Below are 27,967 nucleotides of genomic sequence, written 5' to 3'. Positions count from 1 at the left end.
TTGGCAGTAGAGGTGAGGCTTATGGAGACTGTGCCTTGAATACATGATTAGGTTAATTAGACTTAGTGTAATAGAGTCTCGAGAGGCGTCAGAGCGAGTCGATTGATTGTAGAGGTTCATAAATTGGTCGTTAAATTGTGACTAAGTAGGGGCTGTGGTCTACATCTTTAATAGCTTCCTCCTAAGGAGTAGGGAGCTAGTTAAAATAATAGTAATAAATAATAACGGAATGCCAATTAGAAAATCAAATTATTTTTCTATCAATATACAAGCTTTATTTTTATGTCGTACGAAATCAAAGACTCTTCTAAGTTCTGTTCAAAATCAAGCCAATTTGGTTGAGTTTCTTAAAAAATACGTTACTTCGGGGAGCAAATCATACTCGAATTGGAAAAGAAATACTCGAAAGAAATAGTGTTTCATTTACATATTTGGACTTACTTACGAGATAGCGTACATACTTATGTTTTACATAGATTTACATTTTAGACATATACATACATCATAGTCGTATTATAAAGCGCAGGTCTATAATACCATTCCTAATTAAATTGTCAATTCAGTTTAGTACCTTTCCTACTTGTGTGCCACTGCTGGCTTACTAACTAAAGAATTGAGAAGCCGGTCCAGAACATAATTCACCATCCTCGCGATGCAAAAAAACATTTAAAATATATCTCTACTCGAATGTAGTATTTGTATTCTTTAACTTATGCTTTTGATTCATTTCCGTTTGTGAGGGTTTAGTTAGGAATGTATTACGTAATTATCTTGCTCCTTTCCGCCACTCCTGAATGCGTAGCCTTTGGGGACGAGTACAAAAATATCAACTTTTTCTTTTTTTTTTTCAAATGTCACACCGAAAATTCGTCCCGATTCCTAGGGGCTCCTACATGTCTCTAGCTGCGCATATCCTCCTTCTCTCAAAGACGGGTACAACAGGTACAACAACAACAATTAAACGCTATGCTAAGTCCGGCGGTCGATTCCTCTCTACAGGCTCAGGCCCACCGCCAGCAGCGTCATGAGGACGGAGCCCGCCATCGCTCCCGCGGCCGTGTTCACCCCGAAGCCGGCCAGCGCCACGTCTTTGCCGGACTTTGAGGACATGTTCTCGGGGGCCTCGTGGGAGTTGATCTCGTTGCTGGACGGCGAGTCGTGCAGCGTCTTCTCCAGCGTGTCGGGGCCCGAGTGCTGCACCCCCTTGTCCTGCATGTGCACCAGTGGGGGCTCGTGGATCGGCGTGGGCTCGTGGGTGCTGGTGGTGGTGGCATGCGTCGTCGTCGATGTGGACGTAGTCGTTGTCGTTGTGGTTGTCGTTGTGGGCACCAGCGTGCCGTTCTCGATCCAGTAGACGGGGCTGAACTCCAGCTTCACATCCTTCAAGTAGCTCTTGCGCACCTAAAAAGTCACACTGGTTAGTTTGGAAGGAAACTTTACGTTATGGATAAGGTTACATCTGCACTGATCTTCCGGGACACAATCTCGTCGCTGCCGTAGTAGAAGGCGTAGAGCTTGCCGGTGTAGGGCGCCTCCAGGGTCACGTAGTTGCCGCGCAGAGTCACGTTGATGGCCGTGCCGGGCCACAGTTTCGTATGCACCGCCTTGTTCTCCGTCCGAATCTCGGTGTGCTTCAGTGCCCAGTTGATTTCCGCCGGCGTGCTCACATCCTTTTCGAATATCTTCGTGGGGAAGCCCCTGGCCACTCCCTCGTGGGATCCCCAGTACTGACTGTAGTCGAAGCTGTAGCTCAGGACGGTCTCCACGGTGCTGTACTTGTCCCCCAGGTTCTCCAGCTTCCGGGTGGCTGTGGGTATTCGCAATTAGTTTCTACCATTTGAGACTCAAGACTCAAGACTTACCCAACTCCGTCAGATTTTCGCGCATTTCGATGCGAATGCGGTCCAGCTTGATGTCCCGCAGCTCGTAGCGGAATGGCTCCGTCTCGACCAGGAGCTCGCCGTCGTCGTAGTACTTTTCGCGCTCGTTCTCAATCACCCGGATCTTGCCCAGGCCCACGGGCTCCAAGTGGCCCAGATTGAAGTCCGCTCCCTTGTTCGGCTGTCCTGGCGTCCGGTGGCGTCCGATGTAGGCGTCGTCTCCAATGCGGATAGCGCCCACTGGCACCCCAACGTCGAACTTGCGCCAGTGGCGCCATCCTACCTTGCCCAGGTGGCCCTTGTTCATCAGCACGTCGAAGTTGTCGTACTTGCCGTGCTTGTAGTGGGCCGCCACACAGACGTGGCGCTGGAGGACCTTCTCGGTCTGGCCGGCAACCTGGAACCCGTCGATGGGCACTCGGCAGACGTAGATCGGGTAGTGCTCGTCCTCGGTGATGTACTTGCCGCCCTCGACGGCGAACTCCAGCTGCTCGGCGTCGTTCGGGTCGTAGCTCTCCCAGACCAGGGTGCTGGAGGTGACCAGCTGGCCCAGCATCGACGAGGAGTTCTTGTGGGTGAGCACCGAGTGCACGGTGGCGTGGGCCGGGCTCAGGATCAGGGCCAGGAGGAGGCAAAATCCAAACAAACTGCTGCGGGAACTCATTTTACTGCCGGTTGTACGTCGCTGGTGTGGCTGGAGTGTGACTTTCGTCTTGCCAGGCTGGGCCTGGGTGAGGTGGGAGGATATCTGAAAGAATACAAAAAGAAATCGATTTACTCTCCATTCTCTGTGCGAGTTCCGGAAATTAAATGGGAACTTGCTCGACCAAAAGTTGGCCAAGTGACTTTGCAATCCCCCACAAAACAGGGAAAACTATCTGTGTGGCGGCAGGAACTTTCTAAATGTCCTTCGGTCTAATGTCTGCCCACCAGACATGGCGGATGTTCGCATGGCCGCCCCTAGAGGGGATCCCAGCTCCATTAAAAGCTTTGGGATTAAGAGGGGATAAACAATCTGTTGTTTTTGGCAGCAATGTCGCCGACACGTCACAGACTTGTTCGGGAAAGGGATCAGGATAACAAGCACCTCGTCTGCCGGCTGTCCCCGCGGAGGATTCCCAATAATTTGTCACTTGTTTGCGCAGCCCGGCGTATACGTAACTTTATAACATCATTCCCGCAGGAGCCGGGCAGAGGAGCCAAAGCGGCCAAAGGAGTCGGGCGCGGAAGCACTGGTTTTCTGCAGCGGAAGTGAATGGACGCCATGTTTATTCATTAGCCAGCATTGTGTGCCGGACAAGGACCAGCAGACACGCGAACAAGGAGCTGCGGGAGTGCGGAGGACCCCATCTACTGCAGCGTGACTGAAGTTGTCTTCGTCCAGCGCCATTGTTGCCATTGTCGCTATAGAATGACCCGAGGTGTGCGGCCTCCACCCCACCTCGCCACCAACGGACTGTGGGTCTGCAACGGATGTGAGATGATAAGGTTACATGCAACATCGTTTGTTTGCCTGACAAATGATGTGTTATTGTGATAGTGTTTCAAAAGCCGAACGACCCAGCCGGGGCAAGCAACTTTCGAGTGTCAGGAGCTCGAGTGTCGTGAGACAAACTTGAATAATGCATGGGATGCCGGGGAGCAGCTTGGGCTGCAGTGCAGCTCTCCGTGAGGAGCGATGGGGAAAGTGGTTCGCACTGACTGTTGTCTCCGGGACGTGTGGCCCCACGTTTCTTTAGCAAACACACAATTTCTTAATAATAATCTTTATTAGTCCATATGCGTGCCACAAAAATGTGAAAAGCGCGCTAAAAAACTTCGTGTTTTATCCACACGTTAACTTCACCGTATTTCTCTTCTTCTTTCTAATAGCGATGGCCGACGCTTTTCCTTCTTTTGGCCGTTACTAAACCTATCGATAAGTTTACATATGTGTGCTTATTCTAAACAATTCAAATTTAAATCAAAATTCTGTTACGGCGGCAACATTCCCTCCCCCGTAATTGATCCCGGTTCGTGGTCAGTTACCATCCTCCAAGCCGACGTCCAAAACCGCTATCTTCGTTGCTGGTCTTTCCAAAATGCCGTGCTGGGTCTTTATAGTTACTCGTCGAACTTGTCCATCCTTGGCCTTCATTGTGTCGATCACTCGTCCCTTTAGCCACAAGTTCCTGGGTAGAAGCTCATCTACGATGACTACGATGCTCCCAATGGTTATGGGAGGTACCTTCTCGAACCATTTGGTGCGCCTGGTTAATACGGGCGCATACTCTTTAATCCATCGCTGCCAAAAACGGTCCCCGAAGCGCTGAGTCTCGATCCATCTACGCTGCAGATTCATCCCTTCTTTTGGCAGTGGCTTGTATCCATTCGCTGACCCCAACAGTAGGTGGTTCGGGGTCAGAGCGGCGTCATCCTCAGTGTCCAGACTTACGAACGTGAGCGGTCGCGAGTTGATGATAAATTGCGCCTCCATCAAGGCGTTTCTCAGGCCCTCGTCGTTGAAGGAGTAACTTGGGCAAATGTTTTTCAAAATTCCTTTTGTTGTACGGACGAGTCTCTCCCATGCTCCGCCCATGTGTGGTGCTCCTGGTGGGTTGAATCGCCACTTTATGCCATCGAACTTAATGGTGATCTTATCGTGCTCGATCTTTTTCAGCTCTTCTCGCACGGCTTTTTCCGTGGCTCTGAAGTTCGTACCATTGTCTGAGAATATTTCCTTCGGAGTCCCTCGAAGTGCCATAAAATTGGAGAGGCACATGATGCATGAACTTGTGTCCAGACTATAGGCGATCTCGAAATGCACCGCGCGCAACGTGAGGCAGGTGAACAGAGCTACCCATCTCTTCTCTTTGCGCCTGCCGACGTTCACCAATAACGGGCCAAAATAATCGACGCCTGTGTAAGTAAACGGTCTCTGGAAGCTTCCTATTCTCGCTCTCGGAATCGGTGCCATCTGGGGTGGTCTGGGAGCTGCACTGTCAACCTTGCATCGTTGGCATGTACTCCGCACGGATTTATACAACACTCGGAGGCGGCTGATGTAAAACGAAGCCTTGATGTCGTTTATTGCAGTCTCGTGAGCAAGATGATGGTACTTCTCGTGAAAGCTCCTCACTATTAGGTTAGTTATCCGGCATCCTGGAGCTAGTATAATTGCGTCTTCAGCTATGTCAATTGAGTTCAGTCTGCCTCTAGTCCGCAGTACTCCATCGTTGTCTACATATGCGTTCAATCCGACCAATCTGTTTCCTTTGCGCAGCGTCGCTCCCACGGATAGCACTTTCAACTCTTCGGCGAAGGCGATGGCTTGGGATTGCTTATAAAGTAGTATTTTCGCTTTCCTCACATGGTCCATCGTCGTGGCTGTTGGCATGTCTTGCTTGGCGCATTTCGCTCGTAACCGATCGACGAACAGGAATATTATCGCCACTGCTCTATACAACCGCCGCCAGCTCGAGAAATGGTGCGCATTGAACATAACCGCTGATCTCGCACACGTTGTCATCACATGCTTCCGTATTTCTGAAGTATCGATGATGCTCTCCTGCTTTGTCGATGTTGGCCAATGGCTGGATTCAGCTTTTAGGAACCCTGGCCCCGTTATCCACGTCTTCTGCTGGGTTTGGTCGGTGATCTTTGTAGCTCCGTCTGCTACGTTCAGCTTCGAGGGTACCCACCGCCATTGCTCGACTTGCGTTGTTTCCAGGATTTCGGCGACTCTGTGCATCACGAACTGATGAAAGTTACGGGGGTCCATAGTCAGCCACTGCAGTACTGTCTTTGAATCTGACCAGTATGTGGCGTTGTCGATCCGCAGGTTGCGCGTGCTCATCACCTTGTGGGCTAAGCGTGTTCCCATAACTGCTGCCTGCAGCTCCATACGCGGAATCGAGAGTGGTTTTAAAGGTGCCACCTTTGACTTCGCTATCACCAAAGAGACGTCGACTTTGGCATCCATTGCTACACGCAAGTAGCAGACAGCAGAATACGCATACTCGCTGGCGTCGACGAATGTATGGAGCTCCGTTTGGCGGGGATCTGATGTGTCTGGGGAGAAGCATCTCGGCACCTCGAAAATCCTGATTTGCCCTAAAAGAGTTTTCCAAAGGCGCCAGTCTTCCAGAATCTTCTCGGGCAGCTCCTGATCCCAGTCGATATTTAGCCGCCATATACGCTGGAGAAGTATTTTCAGCCCAATCGTGTGGCACGACAAGAATCCTAATGGATCGAAGATCGACATAAGGACTTGCAGAACTTCTCGCTTGGTCGGGACTACGTTTTCTGCCAGGACGTCGCGTTTCAGCCTTGCAAATCTGCAGAGAAACTTAAACACATCCTTATGTGGGTCCCAGGACATACCAAGTATCTTTTCAGTCGAACAAAAATCCACAGGTTCTTGGCTACCAACATTGCCATTGCTTTGCAAGCTCTTAAGGACTTCTTTTGAATTAGAAGACCAGTTTCGGATCTCGAATCCGCCTCTTCGATGAACCTCTATGACTTGTCTGGTGGTCTGGATGGCCTCCTGTTCGTTCCTCATGCTATCGATGTAGTCGTCGACGTAGTGCGCCTTTTGGATGGCGTTTAAGGCCAATGGGAAATCTTCTTGATGGGCTTCTGCATTTTTATCTCGAACGAAGTGAGCGATGAATGGTGCGCAACTGATCCCAAAAGTCATAGCCCGCATAACATAGGTTTCTACTTTATCGCTGCTTCTGTCATACCACAAGAATCGTTGCGCGTGCATATCCTCCTCACGGATGTTGATCCTGTGAAACATTTCCGCAATGTCTCCGCAAATCGCAATCTTGTTGACACGAAAGGCTAGTAAGACCTCTATGAGTGGGTTCAGGCAATCTGGTCCCTTAAGTAAGTAGTCATTCAGTGCACATCCGTGTGACTTCGCGGCTGCATCCCATACCAGTCTTAGCTTACTCGGCTTATTTGGATTTCGCGCTATGAATATCGGCAGATACCACGTACGGCTGTTCTCACGGCAGGTTTCCTCCTTGGATAGCTTAACCGCGTATCCTTTGTCTAGAAGGTTCCTGACTTGGGCGTCAATCTTGTCGTACATATCAGGTTCCTGAGATACCTTTTTCTTTATGCAGGTAAGGCGTTTCAGAGCGTTACCGCGGCTCTCTGGCAGTTTGTCGATGCCACCACGCCACGGAAAACCGACTTCGTATTTTCCTGACTTCTCTTGGCAGGTGGTCTCTAATATTTTGACTGCTAGCTTATCTTCGGCTGAATATAGCTTACGTGGTACGAGCGTCTCAAGGCTGTAATGGTTCTTGATATCGTCATGAAGCTCCTGCCAATCGCAGTCGCAGTGATGCATGACAATAGATCGTTGGGGGTTCGTCGATCCTTGGATGGTCCATCCTAGCATACACTTCGATGCTATCGGTTCGTTCCATTTCCCTTCTCGGATCCTGCGAGGGACTGCTAGCTTCCAATTATTCGACCCGATTAGCAATGTCGGCTGGGCAGAATAGGACTCTAGCGGTAAGTCTCTCAGATGCTGGAATCTGCTACGTAGTTCTTTCATCTCGACTGTCTGTTTTGGCAGTGCTAGGTTCTGAACGGTCTGGACGTTGTTCAACCAATAAAATCTATCGGAATTGGTTTCAGAGATTTGGACTGATGCTTTTACGGATTCGCTCTCAATTCGAGTTGTTTCTGCGGTCCACTGTAAACACATTGGCGCAGCTTGGCCTTGTATTCCTAATCTTTGGAATACAGATGCGTCTACTAAAGTCACGGATGATCCTTCGTCTAGGAATGCATAGATTTCGATCATCCTGCTGCCATTGCGTAGCTTAACTGGAATGATGCGAAAGAATTGACTTCCGTAGTTGTCGTCTTGATGCGTACTCACGAGATTTTGTGTACTGCCTTGTTCCGTGTGAAGTAGCTCATGGTGCCGCCTTGTACATCCGTTAATTCCACAGTTTCCGGTTCGGCATCTATTGCGATGTACTTTGAGGCAGCAGAAACATGCTTTACTCGATGTGATTATCTGCCACCTGTGCTGCGTGTCGAGGTTCAAGAACACCTGACATTGTGGTGGGCGGTGACTGATGTCGCCGCACGCCACGCACCCCGATTGAACTTGCTGCTGAGCTGCTTCCGTTTGGCTTGCGTTCGATCGTGCTTGTCCTTGCGTTGCGCGACTGTTGTGAGTGTTAACTGCGCCTGATTTGTAAAACGATGGCGCCACTACTGAAGATGCTGCCTCTGCGATCTTGTACAACCAATCGCTGAATGCTTTAACTGCTGCTATCCTATCATCGCGAGGTTGCATTGCCCAATTTAGCTTGTGTTGGTTGGGAAGCTTATCTACGAGCTCCTTAACCAGCATTGGATTGTTAAGATGTGCCTTCAGATCGCATGCCTCCATAATCGCACAGACGTTGCGAACTGCTAGCGCGTACTCTATTAACGCCTCCAATCTGTCTTTGGGTGGTGCCAGTCTTCGCACCTTTTCCACCATTTTTTCTAGGATATGCTCTGGTCTGCCGAAGAACATCTTCAGAGTGCTGATGACATCTGGAACTAGGTTCGGAAGTAGAAGTTTATCCCTAATCAGTTCACGAGCCTTTCCTTTAAGCGACTTTTGCAGACGTAGCATGTTTTCCACGTTGGTGTATCCAGCTGCTGTGGTGCTGTGTTCGAACGTGCTGATAAATAACGGCCACTCCTCCGGATCTCCACTGAATGTTGGAAGATCTTTTGGTATAGCTTGCCGGGCCGCTATTTGACTGCTCGTTGGTGAATCTGTAGCTCGAACCATCCCGGCTTCCGGTACATCAGTGGGATTCATCTGCATGAGAAGTTTATACTTTTCTTCTATAAACTTTGCCTCCGATTGCCTTTTCTCCTCTAGCATCTTTAAAAGCAATTGGTTCCTATTCCTTTCCGGATTTCCTTCCTGCGCGTGTGTGTTCTCTCCGCTGCCGGCCATATCGATTAGAGTATCGACAGCTAGCGCTTTGTCGTGCGGTTCGGGGGTGGCCATTGCGTCTTCGCGTGTTTGAGGCTGTACCGGTGATCTTTGCATACTGCCGTACGGTGCTATGTGGCTGCAACCCGCTAGGCAGAAATCGCAACTCCAGTCCTTGCTCTCAATGTCGTCCTCTACGCCGGCACACTCAAAATGGTACCACCTTCCGCAAACGTCACACTGAACCCAATTCTCTGACGCTGTCTCGTTCTTGTTCCCACAAATTTGGCACACTTCTATGTTCATGCTCCACTCTAACTGGCGTGCGTGTTCTGACGCGTCTGCATGCATACGTGTGCTTCTTCGTTCGATCTGCGTGCTTACCTAGCTTTTCTTTCTAGGGCAGCCACGCCTTTACCTCTGCCTTGATCCGCAAAAGTCCTTTCGTTCCTGTAATCGACGTGATCAGCTCGACCTAGCTGTTATCTGCTGGGAATCCGACGCTTTGATCCGTAGGTAACGAAGTTTTTTGGAACTCGAAGTTTTTTAGAAATGTTGTCTCCGGGACGTGTGGCCCCACGTTTCTTTAGCAAACACACAATTTCTTAATAATAATCTTTATTAGTCCATATGCGTGCCACAAAAATGTGAAAAGCGCGCTAAAAAACTTCGTGTTTTATCCACACGTTAACTTCACCGTATTTCTCTTCTTCTTTCTAATAGCGATGGCCGACGCTTTTCCTTCTTTTGGCCGTTACTAAACCTATCGATAAGTTTACATATGTGTGCTTATTCTAAACAATTCAAATTTAAATCAAAATTCTGTTACGGCGGCAACACTGACACTGAGGCATTACGCCGATTAGAAGGTAGTTGCCAAGGGCACAGCCAAGGGCGAGGGTGGGAGGGCCTGTTTAACTTGCAACTTCCGAATTTACTGCCGCTGTGTCGCACTCCACTTGCCTTGCCACTTGAGGCACTCGAGAAGAACGACATTCCGACGACGCCGCTCATCGCCGGAAGCAACTGTCATAAAAACCCGAGAGCCGGGCGCGGCCGCAGATCCGCAGTTCGAGCCATAAATTGACCTCTGGTAACCGCGTGGCCGACCTCATTGTTGCCCTGTTTTGCGCATGCAATAAATATGCTAAAAATAGCCGGCCAGCAGCAGCGGCAGCGGCTGTGGCAGAGAGCCGGCAAATTAACGAAGGCAGCGGAGGAATAAATAAATTACTTAAGGCCCGGCATAGTTGCACAATGAAGTTGCACCTACCGCCGCAGCGCCCCTCCGACGACTTGCCGCATCAGTTCAATTGAGCTCGCAGTGCAGCCGGAATCCGAGAGGAGAAAACACCAAAGCCGGTGAAAGTTCACGTGGCCTTTTATTAAATCACTTGACTGGCTGACTTGCTGACTGGCAACTTGGTCTTTTGTTTTCGGCTTTCGGGTCTTTACTCTGCAGGTTGTAGGTTGTAGGTTGCAGGTTGCTGGTTGCTGGTGACTGGTTGCAGGTTCGCTTAGATTTACGAGCAACGGGCTCTGGTGAAAGGTCTGCGGGCAGGGCCGACTGCGGTGGTTTAATTGGATTTTATTGAACTTTGACTCTGACCCTCATGGTCACGAAAGTTGCAACAAGTTGTGGCCCATGTGCATGTGCAACACACAATTGTTTTCAGCGCCAGTGCCTATGAGCTATGGCTGCTGTTCTTGCCGCAGCCAGCCACTCCCCCAGCCACATCATCCCCGCCATTCGCATTATGAGGGCCGACCCGCGCTTCAATCTACCCAATTGGGCATCGTGCTTTATGACTTTGACATTACAATGATCCGGCTAGTTGGAGCTCTTGATTTCTCACTTTCCACCAGAAGCAGGGTTCAGTGCTCTCGAGCCCTCCTCTCCTTGAAGCACTCGGTACTCCGTACTCGTGGGGAAAAATTAATTAGAAAACCATTAAAAAGTCTAAGCGGCCTGCGAACTTGGCTGTACGTGATGCTGCCCCGAAACGGGCATGGGAACTCTTGACAGTGCCTCGGATTGAAATAATTGTCGGTTTGGGAGAATTCAATTACTCGAAAGAATAACCTTTACTTCGGAATCTGTGCTGACGGCAGGGCCTCTTTATTTTAACGAATTATCGGCCATTCCCAAAGGGTACGGAGGTCAGATTCCATTCCAATTTGTAGCCTCGAAAATCTCGGCCCCTAACTGCCTGCTATTGAGAAACTATTTGCTAGTTGGCGATTGCGGAGCGGCTTTCACAACTCTTTCTCCGCCTTATTAAAGCCGATTGAATAATGGTATTGCTCTGGATCGCTCTGGAAAGTACCTGCTCGTTGCATAAAGTGCCTGGCAAAAATGCATGTCCGCAGTCTTTCCCGATAACTGCTTTTCAATTGGCAGAGTTGCTCAATTGATGGCCGACTTGCGTGTGGATTTGTGGCACTTCCTCAACTGCCTGACTGACTGACCCAGTCTCCCCAATTGGCACTTTATTTCTCATTAGATTTGACTGCTTAATTCGCCATCAGGTGACTCGGCTGCAGCAGATTTCAGCTCCCACGCTATCGATTGTCGGTCACCCCTTCCCCTTCCCCTCACCGAAGGCAAGCGTGGCCAACCAAAAAGCAGTTAACCAGCCAAGCACGGCCCAAACCCCAAACCCGAAGCACCGCAGCATGTGCCGGTCGCTCTTTGTTGTGTCCGCAAAGGAAAAACGTGAAAAACAGAGGGAAATTACTATGCTGCCGGTGGCTGCCGGCAGTGCATTACGAAAACAGTTGTTAACTTAATTAAAGAGCCGGGCCAGAAGAAACCGGAGATAAGCAGCAGTCCAGAACACGTGCTCCGCGTCTGGCTTACTTCTGCAGCCCAAGGGCGTGGGTTCCACGGGTTGGCTAGGGAAGTCAAGCCTTGCTCCAAGCCTCCACTGAGATCCATTTATTTGCTCTTCAATTATATGCTTAAAATATTGGAGCCCATCGAACTGACCCCACCCTCGCCGGGGGCATCTGTGGTTTCTGTGTTTGAGCAGCTGGGACAACAGACTGCGTACGCCGTCTCACCCAGACATGGTGCATTGCACCTCCCCAGTCCCGTCGTCACCTGCCACACATTTGCATGTGGCATCAATTAGGGCGTCTGGAGGCAGTTGCGCCGGCTGGCGAGTCCATTAAATCGGATGCAGCCGCGCGAGGGGCACGTGACAGTGGACATTGCGGCGCCCTCACCTTTGCGCTCCTCGCCTCGAACGCACATTGTTGGCAAGCGATTCGACTACACTCAATTAATTTAATGGATCAATCGATCGGCGCCCGACGAGGGCCAAGTGGGGAAGGTGTTGCCTCCCAACATGTTGTTGGGTGCTCCACTAATTACCTCCGGGTAGCCGTTGATTGGGACTGCCCAGGGAGCGCGGAACTATTTGACAAACCGTTTACTTACAGCTGACTGGCAGGAGATAGACTGTCAGAACTGGTTGCTCACTCGATCCAAACTGGTTTGTTTCCGAACCATTTTATGTAAGACTCCAGAAGCTGGGGTGTTTCAGTCCCCAATGCAAATTTTGAGTCCATAAATTTTCATTTTAAAACTAAACCAGTTTCGGAAACTAAACAATCCCGAAACACGAAAAAATGCATACCAAACACCACTAATTGATTACCGCACGATATTTAATTATCTTCCAATTAGGCGCACAAACGAACGTCTAATTAATTAATTCGAAATGCCCCATACATGTGTCATCAATTTTAATTCAAACAATCAAGCGTGAAAATTTTTAAAATGCATTTACAGCTTAAAAAACGAAGGCAAAGAGATCACGGGGTGGGACTATGAATAAGTAATTTCTGTGAACCATAACAGAGTTTATGGACTTGCCTTTTCTGCCCAAACAGCTCCTAACTCATCTTCTGCCTTGGAAGTTTCCGGGTTTCCCCCACTATTCAGAGGACTAATTGAAAGAATTTCTCAATAAATGACTCGCATTAGAGGCATTGCTTCATGGCCCCAATTAAATCTGTAGCATACCAGTGTTCGGGGCACTAGTTGGAGGATTACTTCATGCCGAAATAAATTTCGTCGATTGACACTCAAGATGTATGGCAGGAAATTTCCGAAAAGCACTCATGGGGAGCCATTCTGCACAAGCCCCTAGCAAGAGGATAGTGGTTCTTGAACATCTGACAATATTTCGTTATAATTACTTTTTAATTATGCACGAATAGGAGATCCCAGACAGGGCCCCAGTCCAGGGCACTGTCTAAGAGCCTCTCGAAGCTCTCGAAGGCAACCTAATTGAATTCAATAATTTAATACGCGATGTTACCTCCGAAGTGCTGTGCTGTTTTCTACTTTTCGGAGTGTCTGTGGCTTTTTGGAACGACTTCCCCTCCTCCGCCCACTGTGGAAGCATTGACCCCACTTTGGGATTGCGCAGTTCCCCTTCAATTGGTCACGGCCCGCTGGAGGGCCAAACATGTGCTCCGCGGGCTCCAAGAGCTGCGTCATCGTCGAGTCTCCAGGCCTCTGGCCGGCTGGAAGCGACCGAAAACCGGTACTGCGGGGCATTCGTTCTAAAGCCAGTAGAAGCCACGTGCTGATCTGAAACTGTTGCCGCCAAAATTTGGCCTGAACTGGTTTTGCGACTCGGCCCCAGTTAGAAAAGCACAAAAACTACCAAGTTCTACCAAGTCGATTATAACTTCGCTTTGTGTAGTTTAACTTTCTGGGGCAATGAGAAAAGTTCTTGGTGCATTTTCAGTGCAAGGTGGGGGAAATCAAACGAGCTCATAGTCAGTTCACAGCTCTCTGAACCTAATCATTTTCAACTCGACTTGAGTTGTGAGCTCAGTGAGCAACGTCAAGGTCGCCCGAAGGCCTCCGCATCAATTTGTTTAATCAAGTCTTGGATTTATCTCGATGCCGTCATTGTGGGCCATATTCATAAGCACATCTATTTTTGGTGCGCCACTCAGCTGCTCTCCGACAGGCTGAGCGGGAATCAGAACCGCATCTGTCAGCATTAGTTCCCCACAACCACCGCCACCATGTTGGGGCCCAGAATCCGAGCCAACAGAAAGTAATTATGGAACAATGTATCCAAAATTGTGTATACATCCTACAGCTATATAACATAGCTATTGTTGCTCTTCGAGTTGCGTGAGCGGGTTTTCGTTCTTTTGTCTAATAATCCAACTTGGCCAGAAGTCACGACAGCCCCGGGCTCAGGAACCTTGGGCCCCGACCGCCGGCGCTCTTTGTAACTTGTGCACATCTATTAACGAGCTCCACAACAGCCGCCGTTTGTTTCGCAATTAGATAATTAATTATTTAAATGGGCCCAGATATGGGGTATATATCATAAACGCAAACTAGATCCCTAGATCTGAGATGGGAAGTGGAATAAACGTGTTTTACGGCCGCCTTTTGCGCGGTAAACGGTTTCTCGCGTCGAATTCAAATCACTGTTGGCATTCTTGATGGGAGCTCTTAGACGCAACCGCAGAGCGTCTTCGCGGAGTCGCAGCCTTTCTCGGATTACGTCCGAACAAGAGCACTCCATGTCGCAGAGGCCGGAGGAAGTGGTTGATCATGCCCCATGCCAGAACTGCGGTGGCTGCCCCACACCTAACTGTACTTCCCAGCTTAGTGGCGAGAGTTGGCCGATCCCAGTGGAGCGTTGCCGCCACGGCACGCCGCCTCTCGAAGCCGGGCTTCCTCCATTAGCACCTCATTGACAGCGGACGGAGGAGGCTGGGGCCGCATCGGATTACGCACAACCAGCTTGCATTGGATGATGCGCTCCAGCGGCTGCATCGCGTGCTGCACTCATTACCTAGCCCGGAGCCAGCAATGCCTTCCCGATTTAGGCCTTCGGCTCAGGCATCCCAGTCTCCGCTCACAAGTCACAAGTGTTTGCCGAGCTCTTCGCGATGCTTCTCTGGGTTCTGACTTCTGACAGGCCATCAATAACCACGGACATCACTCATACGCCCGCGATGACATGATGCCTTCTCGACGACTTGACGGACACAAATGCCGTTTGCGAGTAAACAGTGTCGTTCGCTCCTCGCCTGAATAAGTCAGGGTTGTGCCAAAACATTGAACGCCAGTTCGAGGCAGAAGCTTGGACGGCCCCCTCAGTACTACCAGCCAACATCCGTAACGTGAAGTGTCCGAGCCTGCCTTCGAGCGACACACACTTGTCACTTGATCCTTTCTGGGATAATTAACTGGCAATTTGCATTTTCTTAAGCCTCGTCCTCCCCTTGTTTGCTTTAGAACACGCTTGTTGTGTCATTAGCTGGGACGCCCTATTTCTGTTCCTCTGTTCTTAGCCCGGAGACTCGATGGGGCATTGGGGGTGAAGCCTTCCTCCCCGCCGGCAATTTGTTATAATGGAAGAATGCTTTCGTTTTTGGGTTTCAACTGGCCTGCAGCGAATTTAAGCTCGGTGTCACTTTCAATTTCTAGCAATTTAATTCGCGTTTGCTGGTTAGTGCGAGTCTCTCTATCTATTCCGTATGTGTGGCTGCGTTTTATGCTTTATGGAGCGTGTCCCGCAATGAGGTCAGCGGCTATTAATGCTGGGTAGCTGGAATTCCATAGCTGATCGAAGACAGCCTTTCGCCCGCCTCCACTCCAAGCCATCCAAACCACCCAGCTCGGAAGCAAGGGCAGGCGACCCGACGAGCAATTTGCAAGCGTTTAGAGAATGCATGTTCTGCAGAAGTGGAGCGCGATTAGCACAAATAGTGAAGCAGTTCGTGAGGTTGCGTCACGCCGACTAGAGCCATTAGCCGCCGGCAGGTGCTCTCTGGCCGGAGCACTCCTTGCGGACCACGCCCGATCGGCTCCAGCATTGGCACCGGCACTGGTGCCGGCTCTGGCGGAGAGCCATTAGCATTGCAGCCAGAATGTCAGTCGGTGTAATTATATAATTGGGTCTCATGAAGTCACTGCATTTCTAATTAAGGTTCGCCCGCCATCAGAGCCATCAGCGCCGATGATCTGTGAGATACCGCGGGGCAAGACGAGGGGGTTGCGCCCGGGGGGTGGGCGGAATGTGTGTCAGACACTTGACATTAAATAAAATGAAATTGCCGACGCTCCATGCTTAGCATCGACTATTGCTGATGACATCGTTTGACAACGCTGCCACTGGAACACCCCCGCCCAGGCACTCCACGGATGCGGCGAGCACCTAATGGCCTGTAACTACTTCTCTGGAGTGCTTTCCCGGGCCTTCTTCTAGGGCGGCGCGGGCGTGGGAGGGCTACTTGGCGTCGCAATGGAGTTCATCTGGAGGAGCTCAGCGCGGTGATACGGCACGTTGAACGCGATAAGCGGCGATCTACTCCACATTGGGTGGGGATGGGACGCATTTCCGCACTTCCGCCGCCCCAAAGTACTCTTTTGGAACAGAACTTACTCAAGCTGGGCCCAGTAACTACCCTTTCAGAGATGGTTTCAGAGAGAAGGTTTCTGGGACGACTGTCGCCCTGAGGCGCCCGGATTGAGTAAGCTCCAAGTAATCCTCCATTAGTGGCACTTTGCCGGATACCCGAAAATTGACTGTAAATTCGGATTAATAAATGCAAGGCGCACAACCTGGGAATTAATCACAGACACCAGCTGTCCGTCGCCGGCCTCCTGGGATAAATTGTCACCAGAAGCCACCCCGCCCACCGCCGTGCAATTTATTCGACCAATTTGAATTATTTTCGCGCACACAAGTCACAAAAAACAAAACACAGAACAAGCAGCCATAAATGAAAGCAATAAAGGTTATGGCGACGAGAGCAGCGCTCAAAACAAATGCACGAGCAAGTAAACGCCAAAAAGCAGACGCTCAAAAAATACAAATTCGTATCCAGAAAGTCAAATAAAGTAAAAAGCTCGAACTGACATGCAAATAAACCGCGAGGGGGCTTGGGGGAGCCGGAAAGGGCACACAAGCTATATGGGGAACGACCCCACGGCACCACTGGCTGATCTCACAGCTCGGATAAGTGTTCCACAAAAGTAGCCGAGAGAAGCCAATCCGAATTTTGCACACTCTTTCCTTCAACCTTCTCGTATGGCTCCTAGCGATGTCCATATCTTGGCCAATTTTCATCCGATCCCCGAGCGGAGTACCTTAAAAGATTTGTGGAATGATTCTCTTCAAATCTGCATCAAAACCTGTCATCGAAAATTTTCAACCCTATTTTTCCTATTTTTGTGGGGCATCCCCTTGCAAAGTCCCAGGTTCCCCCATATGGCTCCTAGCGATGTCGATATCTTGGCCAATTTTCATCCGATTCCCGAGCGGAGTACCTTAAAAGATTTGTGGAACGATTCTCTTCAAATCTGCATCAAAACCTGTCATCGAAAATTTTCAACCCTATTTTTCCTATTTTTGTGGGGCATCCCCTTGTAAAGTCCCAGGTTCCCCCATATGGCTCCTAGCGATGTCGATATCTTGGCCAATTTTCATCCGATCCCCGAGCGGAGTACCTTAAAAGATTTGTGGAATGATTCTCTTCAAATCTGCATCAAAACCTGTCATCGAAAATTTTCAACCCTATTTTTCCTATTTTTGTGGGGCATCCCCTTGCAAAGTCCCAGGTTCCCCCATATGGCTCCTAGCGATGTCGATATCTTGGCCAATTTTCATCCGATCCCCGAGCGGAGTACCTTAAAAGATTTGTGGAACGATTCTCTTCAAATCTGCATCAAAACCTGTAGTCCCCCATATGGCTCCTAGCGATGTCGATATCTTGGCCAATTTTCATCCGATCCCCGAGCGAAGTACCTTAAAAGATTTGTGGAACGATTCCCTTCAAATCTGCATCAAAACCTTTCATCGAAATTTGTCAAACCTATTTTTCCTATTTTTGTGGGGCAACCCCTTGTAAAGTCCCAGGTTCCCCCATATGGCTCCTAGCGATGTCGATATCTTGGCCAATTTTCATCCGATCCCCGAGCGGAGTACCTTAAAAGATTTGTGGAACGATTCTCTTCAAATCTGCATCAAAACCTGTCATCGAAATTTTTCAACCCTATTTTTCCTATTTTTGTGGGGCATCCCCTTGTAAAGTCCCAGGTTCCCCCATATGGCTCCTAGCGATGTCGATATCTTGGCCAATTTTCATCCGATCCCCGAGCGGAGTACCTTAAAAGATTTGTGGAACGATTCTCTTCAAATCTGCATCAAAACCTGTCATCGAAAATTTTCAACCCTATTTTTCCTATTTTTGTGGGGCATCCCCTTGCAAAACCCCAGGGTCCCCCATATGGCTCCTAGCGATGTCGATATCTTCGCCAATTTTAATCCGATCCCTGAGAGAAGTATCTCAAAAGATTTGCGGAATCTTCCAATAAAAATTGAAGAAGGCAAAACAAACTCAATGTCGATTATCTTTCGTACAACCTGGTGTGGCACTCATGTAACCCTCGCAAAGAGTATAAAAAGAAAGGCAAGCTTACGGTGTGGAGCGATAGGGGGCAAGGTAACAGCCAGTGTCATGCTTGAACATTAAATGTGTTCGAGGAGCAGTAGCTTGTAGTGTAGTTCAAGGTGCGCTTGTCGACTTGGCGGCTAACTTATGCGGGTGCAGTGGAGCCTGGCTGGGGAGACCGCTTCGCCGGAGAGTCGAGTGGAGTTTGCCGTTCGAGGGCGCACTGCTGGCAGCTCCGAGATGCTGCATGAGCACTGTAAATTGACAATGATTGCCCACAATTTGCTCGGCACAGACGCGACAGAAAGAAACAAGTCTGGTCTGGGAAGCGAAGATGCAAATGCACCAGCACAGCACCACAATCAGATCCAGAACTAGAACCAGAAACAAACGCAGATGCAGAGGCAGATGCAGATGCAGACATCCCGGGCCGAGGCAGTGGAATCGCAACTACTTTATGAGCATGTCTCTATCCGCGACTTGTTCCACGGAGGCCGTCTCATAACTCTGGCCACTTAAGTTGTGGCGCAGCCGGCGGAGGATCGCAAATCATCGCGCGGCGCTGACGGGGAATGGCAGAGGAAGGGCACATTTTCTCACTGAATTTACAAGCAGCTCCAATGATTTTTCAATTAAGATTGATGGTAATGAAGTCGTTTTAAGCCTGTCGACGTCGTGTCTAATTGACCGCTCAAGTTATGTAAGCAAGGGGACGGGCCGTCAACGCACCTCGCAGGCGGAGTCCCTACAAGGAGCCGCACTCGTCCCGTCCCAAGATGGGCTTTACTCATAAACGGTGCGAATAAGCGGCATGCCCCACCCCCAGGCATCCGTAGATGGCCACACACTTGTTGGAATCCACGTAACCATGGAGATTGGCCACGTAACTACGGTTCAACTACTCACCAGTCGGTTATGAGCACTGCGGAGCCAATTAATCTGCGGACAGAAATCGAAACATGTGATTACACATATTGCAATGTTCGTCGACAATTATCCGGCAGGCCGAAACATGGAAAAGCCATTAGAAATGAGATTCCCAGCCTTTGCGCCGCTCCGGGAGCTAATATTTGAATAGAAGCCACCAGAGCCTCTCCGCTTTGAAGCCACATGAGCTTGAAACCGCTTCCACGCGGTAATCTATCACTTGAGCCGACACTATCGACACCAAATCTCACGAGCCTGATGCGATTAGAGATTGGAGAACAACAAACTGATAGTTATGAGCTGGAGGCGGAGGGCGGTAAAATGGGTTACCGTTAGGCACGACTTGAGCCAGACTAATTGCAACGTCCGACGACCCTCCCCAGCGCCTCCTACTTCTGCCCTGCCGCAGCCGCTGCCGCTGCCGCCAAAGGTGAACGAAACCAGTTTGCCGTTCTCGGCCGCAGCTCTCCGCTGAAAGTCAACGAGCTTGAAGCAGTCTTGGATGCACGTGGGGCACATTCCGAAAGCCGTTAGAACAAAGGAGCCGCCAAGAGGAAGCCGCGGCTTATGCCCAGGAAGTGCAACCGCCGGAGCGACGGAGGATGCTTGCCTCAAAATAGCTCTAGACCGGGCCGGACAACAGGGTCCTGTCTCCCCCCATCAACTTTGTTTTTTACATCAACTAATTTGCTTCGCTAATAAATGAATGTGGTCATCAAATAGCAGGACCATAAAACATATTCGCTAATTAATTATGGAACCACGCGGGGAGGAATTTAATGACCTGACCATAAAATGGCATAATGCTGCAGGTAAACGATGAAATGCCACGAGACCGCAGACCGGAGACCGGAGACCATTGACCGCCGACCGCTGGCCGTTAACCGTTAAGGTGTGAACAGTTCAGGATTTTTGAGGTCAACTGTTTCCCATGTCCCAAAGTGATTGACAGGGCCCGGCTGCGGTCAATCTTCCCGCGAAAAGCCAATAGAGGGACGCACCTCAAGACCGCGGATGGAGGCGCTTGGGAGGCTCCATCCGAGTTCTCCGCGTTATGAGGCCCGCTAATTGGGTTTGGGCCGCTGGCTGGGCGAGGTATATTGCAGATGGCAGATACGCCCGCGCAGAGATGCAGATGGCTATCGGGCGGCTGATTGTTTGGCGCCATACTTTTCGCTAGCACTGTGCGAGGGAGGCCAGAGGAAGTCCGTCATTACCCTGCTCTCGACGACATCGACAAACGGCATTTTAATTGGAGCTGCCATTCGTTTGTGGAACGAGAGTGCCGTGCACTCGAAAAAGTGTCTGGTCCGAGCGGAAGCATTTCCATTTAGAGGGCAGTCCACTGCCCCTTGTTTCTCGCAGTGTCGTCCAAACAGTCCTCAATTGCACGTTGCCGTCCGCAGCAGCAAGCCCAATCAGCCAGCCCTTTTCCTCATAAATCAATAACACACAATTGCAGTGACCCAGTCCATTAGCCAGAATAATGGAAGGCCCACTTCCCACATCCCACTAGAGGAAGTGCCGGCCAATTATGGGCAGCCCTGGCAGGACTCTCGCAGGGCTTTCCAGGGTTTTCGTGGAGCAACAATTGGTGGGCAGCCGCATGGAAAATTGGTACGAGACAGACGCCGGGCAGGGGGAGCTTTTCTAATAGTAGCCTTATGTAACCTGCACCTTTCATTTGCAAAAACAGGACTTGTTCGGGGACAGCATACACAGTGTACACCACGTCAAGTGGCGGGACAGGAGCCGGGTATGGGACAGTTGCTGACATGGCATGGCGCCACACAAGAGCTCACAACAAACGGCAACCGACAACCGACAGCCGACAACCAAATCGGGCGTACTCTCCACTCTGGAGAACTCTATCCGCACTGCGTAGTGCCTGTCTATTGATTTTCCTTTGTTGTCCGGACGTTTTCGACCATGTTGGGCCGTCACTCCGGCGTTTGTTGTTGTCAGGCACTTATCGTTAATGCCCGATGGCAGAACAAGACCGGGGCTCTCTGTAACCCAGTGTCTATAGCCCCAAAAACCTAGGAGCTCTGCACAAGCATCCTCTGAGGTATGAAGAAAACTGTTCCCAGCTCCGAGGCGATTTAAGAAGCTTTGGAACGTTTTCGAAAGTGCTTCCTCCTTATCAGCAGCTGGCGGAGCGCACATCGCGTCGTGCGGGACTCACCTTGGTCGAGGAGTCGAGTCGCGGCTTCATAAATTCCATCTGCAATCTGCGGTCGCTGGGCGAAAATGCAATTCAGCGTTTTGGAGGGAAGGGGCTCGCCATATCGAATTCACTGCCCGGGGCTGACTTGGGGATTGTGGGTGGGTTGAGACGCGCTGGAGCTCACAGTTCGCAATTCGCAGTTCGCAGTTTGCAGCTCCAGAATCGACTCTAAATCTGGCTCCGAATCGGATTCTGACAGGCAACAGCTGTGCACACACAATCCAGCATTCACAGGACGGCGATGTGGGAGTGGGAGTCTGTTATGTTCTTTTGTACATTTTAAATTTAGCGTTAACGCTGGGGCCCTTGTCCTTTGCTCCGGCTGCCTTTCTTGCAGGACTTACCCTCGAAGGAAACTGAAAAGTTCCATCCATCGCCTCTGAAATACGCCTTTGAATTTGCGGCCGATGCTGGAAGTAATCGCCGAGACTGGGAGTCAGGTTGAATGCGCCACAAAGTGGCGGCCCAAGGCGGTTTCTGTTCTGTTTCTGGTGGGGGATTGGAGGTGATTTCGCATACTGGCTGGGATTTGGCCAGGGATATATAACTTTCCGCGCAAGACTGTGCTTACCTTTCTAGCCCCGCGAATGCGGGTCGCTTCCCACACTGGCGGCCGAGGTCAATCGAGAGCAAAATTGCTCGCTTTAAAGCAGTGGTGGGCAAAACGCACACATTTATAACATTTGATTGTGTGCGTAAGCAGCGAAAAACAAAGAGAGCAACCCATTCACTGAGCGAAAAACTTTGTGTACTAATTCGTTCATCGGTAATTTTGTAAATATTGCACAAAATAAGGTACTTTTTGTATTTTTCAGACTTGTATAATGAATTTACACAATTATAATAATAAAATATGAAAATATAATACAAAAATAAAAGAAAAAATACGAACTATAATAAAATTAATAAAGATAATAAAAAAAAATAATAATAGGAATATAAAAGAAAATATAAAACGAATAATAAAAAATTAAAATATATATATCCATATTTTCTATAAAGAAAAATTTTTCTTCCCAAATTTCAAGAAACATTTTTCTCAGTGATTTTTTGTCGCAATGGTCGTGCTCCAGTGAGGTCCGATCATCGAATAAATTCATTTTCATTGGTAGAACAGAATATTTTTGGCGCTCAAATGAAATGAAATGAGAGAAAAATGCCAACTTTGGCCCTCTCACGAAAGCTAATGAGAGTGCTTCGGAGAGGAGCGAGCTCGCTCATACTGTGCGTGTGCCGGCAGCGCTGCAGCAGAATTTTTGGCCCTATGCTCGCGAGTTATGGGAAATGAGAGTTTGCCCACCACTGCTTTAAAGTAAACAAACAACACAAGACCCCTTGGAGCAGCAACAAGCGCGGCGGGAGGAGGCAGGAAAGGATTCAAAGGCACGCAATCGCCTCCATCGGGCCGAGGAAGTGCGAGGGTGTCGAGTATGTTAATGGCCTGAATGCAAGCCATGTGACTTTCCGAAGTGAATCGAAAGTGAAGGGTGGGAAACCCGCCCCGTGCGGAGGCAATTTCAAAATTTATCACATCGGGGGGATGCACTGGGACGGGACGTTACGGGGTGGTTTCCGAGCGGCAGGACCTCCGCAGGACGAGCGTTGAGAATGCCCCAGGTCCGTGCTGAGAAATGCCGTCCCAAATACCAATTTCACTGGTGAAATTAATTTTTATTTTATGTGCCTCGCTTTGTTTGCTTGCCCGCGTTTGTTTACAGAAATGTGGAATAATTGGCCGCAGGCGCCGCGCGGCGGGTGAGCCGGCAGCAATATCAGTTCCAGGATCAATGCCAGGACGCGTGCGGAGAACGAATTTCACAGCAAATGGCGCCTGCGGTCCCATATTGTGGCCAGGTCGTGGGGACGGGGAAGTCAAGGACCAGCGGAGCCAGTCTTCGCACTTGACTCCGGCCATTGTGCCGGAAGAGGACTCCACACCGCCCATCTAGAGCCGGAAATGCAGACGAATCCTGCTCAGTTTTCGGGTTCAATAAGCCAAGTGCTACCATTTCCAAAGCTGTTTGAATATTTTCGCCACCAGTGTACGTAGGAAAGGACTCAGGATCTCACTCAACCACACTCCACTCCACTCAGAGACTCACGCTCACAAAACATTATAACGAAGGACATTACGGACAAAACAGAGACGCAATGAACACAACACAGAGGCGTAATAGAGAAAGAAATAGAAAAATAATAAAATAACAAAGTAATACTGGCAACCCCCTGTCTGCCGAACTGACAGCCTGCAGGATGCGCGGCGCGCACGTCCTGCGACTCCGCAACATAGAAGCCGCGATTCACAATTTGGCGAGGACTCAGGTCGAAGGACGAAGGACGAGGAGCGGTGTAATGCTGTAAGCAGGGCCAGACACCAAAACCAAACCAGACCAGACCGTGCCGAAGCCAAACCACCCCTCTCGAGGCGGCAGGATGGCAAGGATAGGAATAGGAATAGCAAGGCTCAGCGTCAGAGGACAATGCCACAAGAAGAAGCAGCTGCTAGTTGCTAGCAGGCATCCTCGCATTTTCGTATTTGTTTTGTGTTTTTTGTACTTTTGCGTACTTGTCTCGGCGCGTCATCGCAGCCCTCATCCTTGGGCTCGTCAGAGAATCTCCTCTGCAGGGCCCGGCTCACGCTCGCCTCATTCCAGAGCACCCATCCGAGGCGGGGGGAGTGGCTGGGAGGGAAGCCTTAACGTGATTCATTCACGGAATTCATGGAGGAATCAAGTGCGGGAGTCTGCGCTCCTCTCCCCAGAGGAAATCCAGGTGAGTCAACAGCCTTGCCGATAAGTTAACCTTCATTACCCGCCTCCGAGTGATTAAGGGACCCGGAGGATTGTCGCACTTCCGGCAGGTTCAGGCTCAGCGGCAGGATGTCGGGACTGGCTCGCACTCGGATGTTTACGCAAAGCGCAACCTCCAGTCGCGTGCAATCATCGCCATCAATTTAATCCAATCAAGACGCCACCTCTCAAGCCCAGTCGGAGAACTAGCGCCATAAAAGGAGGCGGCCCGACCTGCTTTCCATACGAGCATGGCAAAATAATCAATGGACTGAGTCACGAGGCGGTTCAAGGTCCCCTTGATTCCACATTGCCATTGTGGAATCTTCGATCTGATGACATCACACTGTCGGCTCCAGCGCTGGGAACTCGTCTAAAAATTCTCAATTAAGTTCAGCTCATTCAGGGTATTTGTTGGGGACTTGCCACCAGTGCCATTGCTTCCAGTGGCAGAAACTCCCCCAGTTGCAACCCTTCGCCAAGGCAACCCCCGTAACCAAAAACCCATCAACACCGCCGGAGTTGACCTCTGTTTGGAGAGTGCACGACCTTTCCCGCCCGTGTCCATGGAGTTCGAATCGATTCTCGTTTTCGGGAGTGCTTGGAGGTCTTCCCATCCGCCCCAAGGACGAGCCAGATGCACAAACGATTAGTCAGCCGAGCCGGCGCCACTGAGGAGCTGCGGAACAGGACAACCTACCGCAATCCGGAATCCGGGCTATGTGCATAGTATCTACGCAGAATGCGAACATCGTAGGTTATGTGGGCCATCGCGTGCTCGGCGCGAGTTAATTGGGCGGCGAGTGAAATTTCATAATCTACAGCCCGCTGCTGGCAATGGGAAATTTACGAGCGACGACCCCCCTTTTATGGGGACTGACTGCCGCGGATGACTCATCCGGCGACCTTCAGCAGGATCCGAGAGCGTCCTTTCGGCGGGCGACGACATCAGGACGAGTTAACTGCTCTGACGAGTGTGCTTCTTGTAGCGACCTCTATCCAGCCCCAGCCCTGTCCCCATTATCCTCTGACAATTGCCTCCTCGAGCGTTGTTTGCCTTCGTGCGGGTGGCCTCTGCCCTCCGGCCCAGCTGTTTGCGTGCGTCAAATAGTATCCTTCCAGGAGCCAAACGGGAGGGGGCACCACCCGAGAGTCGAGCAAGCGAACGCCAACTTGGCGCCATTTCAATGCCGTGGAGCTTCAAAGGAAGCCCTCAGCCCGCTTCTGTCGGATGGGGACCTTTGAAATGCCAATGGATATTCACATTTCAGAAATTTTAATATCCGATCTGAGAGGAACGAAAACAAAGCGTGTTTTCGACGCAAATTCAATTTGAGAAGTGTGGGCCTGCGAGCCATTAACGTGCGCAGGAATTTCACATGTTGTCTAACTCGGCAGAGAGTCCTCTAGCAGAGAGGCGGTGATGGGCTGATGATGATATCATGTCACATTAAACTAATATGCATTCTAAATTAAATTTGGACAAAGGCGGGAAAGCAAGAGCATCTGACGGAACAAGAAATGTGTAAACAAATTCCAAACAGGTTTAGGGGACTGAGAGTGAGTCGGAGGAAGCGTATATTCCGATTTCTGCGCCCTCTGAGTATTGCTAGGACACGATAGTGTAGGACGCGATAGTGGAATATTAAAATCACCAGAAAATAACAAAAATAATCAAGTTTTTATTGGCAGCGCTCTTGGGTTACTTGGCAAATTCCAGCTCATAGTTTCCGGCAATTTCAAGGGCCCTCGAGTCCCAGCTCGGGTGGGGGTTGGCCTGAAACCTCCCCTAACCGAGTTTGCAGGGTATTCAACTCGATTAACATCGAAAATCGATTCCCCCCGGAAGCACATCCAACTCCGGAGGCCGGCGGAGCCACAACAGAACTCCCCAAGCCCGGTGGTGAGGGACGTGTGCTTATTGGGTCGAACGTGCCTGTCACGGGACTCCTGTCTGTTTCAGCCGCCACTCGAGCAGGCAGTTGGCTGCTCCGGCTGCTTCAGGCCTTTGATTATGCTGCCCCGAATATTCCTCAGAGGGCCCCGAGTGGCGGAAAGGTGTTGTCTGCTGGCCGTCTGCTCCTTCATTATTTACAGCCTCCCGAAGAGACACCCGGAACACAGTCCTGTGTTCCGCCTTTGAAGGTCTCTGCCCGGCTGGCTGACTGGTGGGAGGGATGGCGGGTCGCAGCTTAATTTATGTGAGTTCTGCGTACTGTTTTTTAGTGGCGCCAGCCATAAAAGCGGTCGCTTCTGGCCTGCGGTTCTCGGCTCAGCACCATTAAGAATTCAGTATCCGGCTGAGCTCTGGAGCATGGAACTTGAGGCGGACGAAGGCCGAGGCTCTCAGCTTACTGCAGCTTTAAACCCGAGACTTTCGGGGCAGTCGCTGGCTCCGGCTACCATCGCTGGCAGGCTGACCCAGTTGTCTTCGTAGAAAAGTGAGACGTGCTTACCTGAGAACCAATGGACTCCCTGGGATCACTACTCCCTGTTCCAAGCTGCAGTCCGCTGGGCGGGAAATCGGCCGGGCAGTCGGATCCTGGAATCGAGAAACCATATAATAACATCAATAGATTCCCCTCCGAAGGAGCCTCGCATCCACTCTCGCACTCGCTCTACTCTCCCCACACGCACTCCCTCTCACTCGCACGGCCCCAGGGCCATCCAACTGGTCAGCGAATGACGTCACCGCCAAGGATGCTGTGGCGCCCAGGAGCACGGGACCAACAGTTGCACTTTAACTGGCAGGGCTCCTTCTGGGCCAGAGTTTTCACAGCACGGCGCCTCCGTTCCTCGGAACTCGGCGGTTCGCAGAATGGCGTCAGCAGTTCTCAGTTAATTAAATAGTGTCCGCAAGCCAATTTCAATCAATTCACGGCCGAGCACTCCAGGCCCCAAATGGTCGTTCCGGAGATGACTTACGGAGTCGGGAAAACAGCGTATTCTTGGTCCGGACTCGCCAAACTGTAAAGTACCGTTAACGCGCACAACCTCCCGACGAGCGCTTAATTTGAATCGGGGTTCTTGATAATTTATCAAAATATGTGTATCGGAGTATCGGGGAATTAGTTTTCAAATATCCACAGGACGCCGCGGTGCCGCGACTCGATGCTTCTTCTTCAAGTGTGCGTTGCAAACTGAAAGCAATAACAGAGCAGTATTTTGCCGTGGCTTCAGCACCTTACTCGGTTTTTTTTCAAGTGTCTAAGGTTGGCGCCTTCGCTTCATGCAGGTTCGTTTGGAACATAGTTGCATGCAAGCGAGAGACACTTATGGGAACTCCTATTTACCTCTCGCTCGACGCAACATGTTGCGTATGACGCAGTTTAACCAGAACGAGAAATTCGATTTTTTCTCTCTTTTTCTGACAGAATAAACAACATGCAACATGTTGCGCCATGGCTTCGGCTCTCTCGCTAACTTCGGGACTCTCTCTTCTGACAGTGTTGGTAAATATCAGATGCTCGCCTAACAATCCCATTAAAAATACTATTTTCCTTCCATCTTTATTCAAAGTTATCGGTATTTCATAACGATATTTATAGTATTTTTTAGTATTAACACCACGAAACGCGGGCTTTCAAAAGTCAAACAGAGATTTATAATAAGAATAAAAACATAATTTAGGCCTCGAATTTTCCATTATTCCATTGGTCTATTAGGAAGCTAAGCTTATCCTGACTTAAAATTAAGCCATTGAGATGGACCAAAGACGCTTTAGAGAATGACCAACCTTTCAACCGGATCA

The 27,967-nt window shown here is 50.1% G+C and overlaps 1 protein-coding gene across 2 annotated transcripts; it reads right to left on the bottom strand.

Annotated features, from left to right (window-relative positions):
* Positions 1 to 249: 249 nt before the first annotated feature.
* Positions 250 to 27,374, bottom strand: LOC6496201 (protein unzipped). Of its 2 annotated transcripts, XM_001960400.4 has the most exons (5): positions 27,142 to 27,374; positions 26,673 to 26,758; positions 1,863 to 2,628; positions 1,458 to 1,807; positions 250 to 1,401 (listed from the first exon to the last, which is right to left on the bottom strand). In XM_001960400.4, the coding sequence occupies exons 3-5, from the start codon at positions 2,542 to 2,544 to the stop codon at positions 994 to 996; spliced, it is 1,440 nt and encodes a 479-aa protein (XP_001960436.1). In that variant the 5' UTR covers positions 2,545 to 2,628; positions 26,673 to 26,758; positions 27,142 to 27,374; the 3' UTR covers positions 250 to 993. The 2 variants fall into 2 exon arrangements, 1 of the variants encoding a protein (XP_001960436.1); XR_004310012.2 differs by lacking the exons at positions 250 to 1,401; positions 1,458 to 1,807; positions 26,673 to 26,758; positions 27,142 to 27,374 and adding an exon at positions 3,043 to 12,468 and having other exon boundaries at positions 2,575 to 2,628.
* Positions 27,375 to 27,967: the final 593 nt, after the last annotated feature.

The sequence above is a fragment of the Drosophila ananassae genome, chromosome 3L (genome assembly GCF_017639315.1).
Source record: "Drosophila ananassae strain 14024-0371.13 chromosome 3L, ASM1763931v2, whole genome shotgun sequence".
Taxonomy (NCBI): Eukaryota; Metazoa; Arthropoda; class Insecta; order Diptera; family Drosophilidae; genus Drosophila; species Drosophila ananassae.
The sequence above is the reverse complement of the archived record's forward strand: the minus strand, read 5'-3'. Positions and strand labels throughout refer to the sequence as shown.

Excerpts from the sequence above, each read along its gene's own strand:
- LOC6496201 (XM_001960400.4), bottom strand. The coding sequence starts at position 2,544 with ATGAGTTCCCGCAGCAGTTTGTTTGGATTTTGCCTCCTCCTGGCCCTG. Across the intron at positions 1,808-1,862 it reads CGAAAATCTGACGGAGTTGG|CCACCCGGAAGCTGGAGAAC; the intron begins GTAAGTCTTGAG and ends GAATACCCACAG. Across the intron at positions 1,402-1,457 it reads CCCGGAAGATCAGTGCAGAT|GTGCGCAAGAGCTACTTGAA; the intron begins GTAACCTTATCC and ends GTGACTTTTTAG.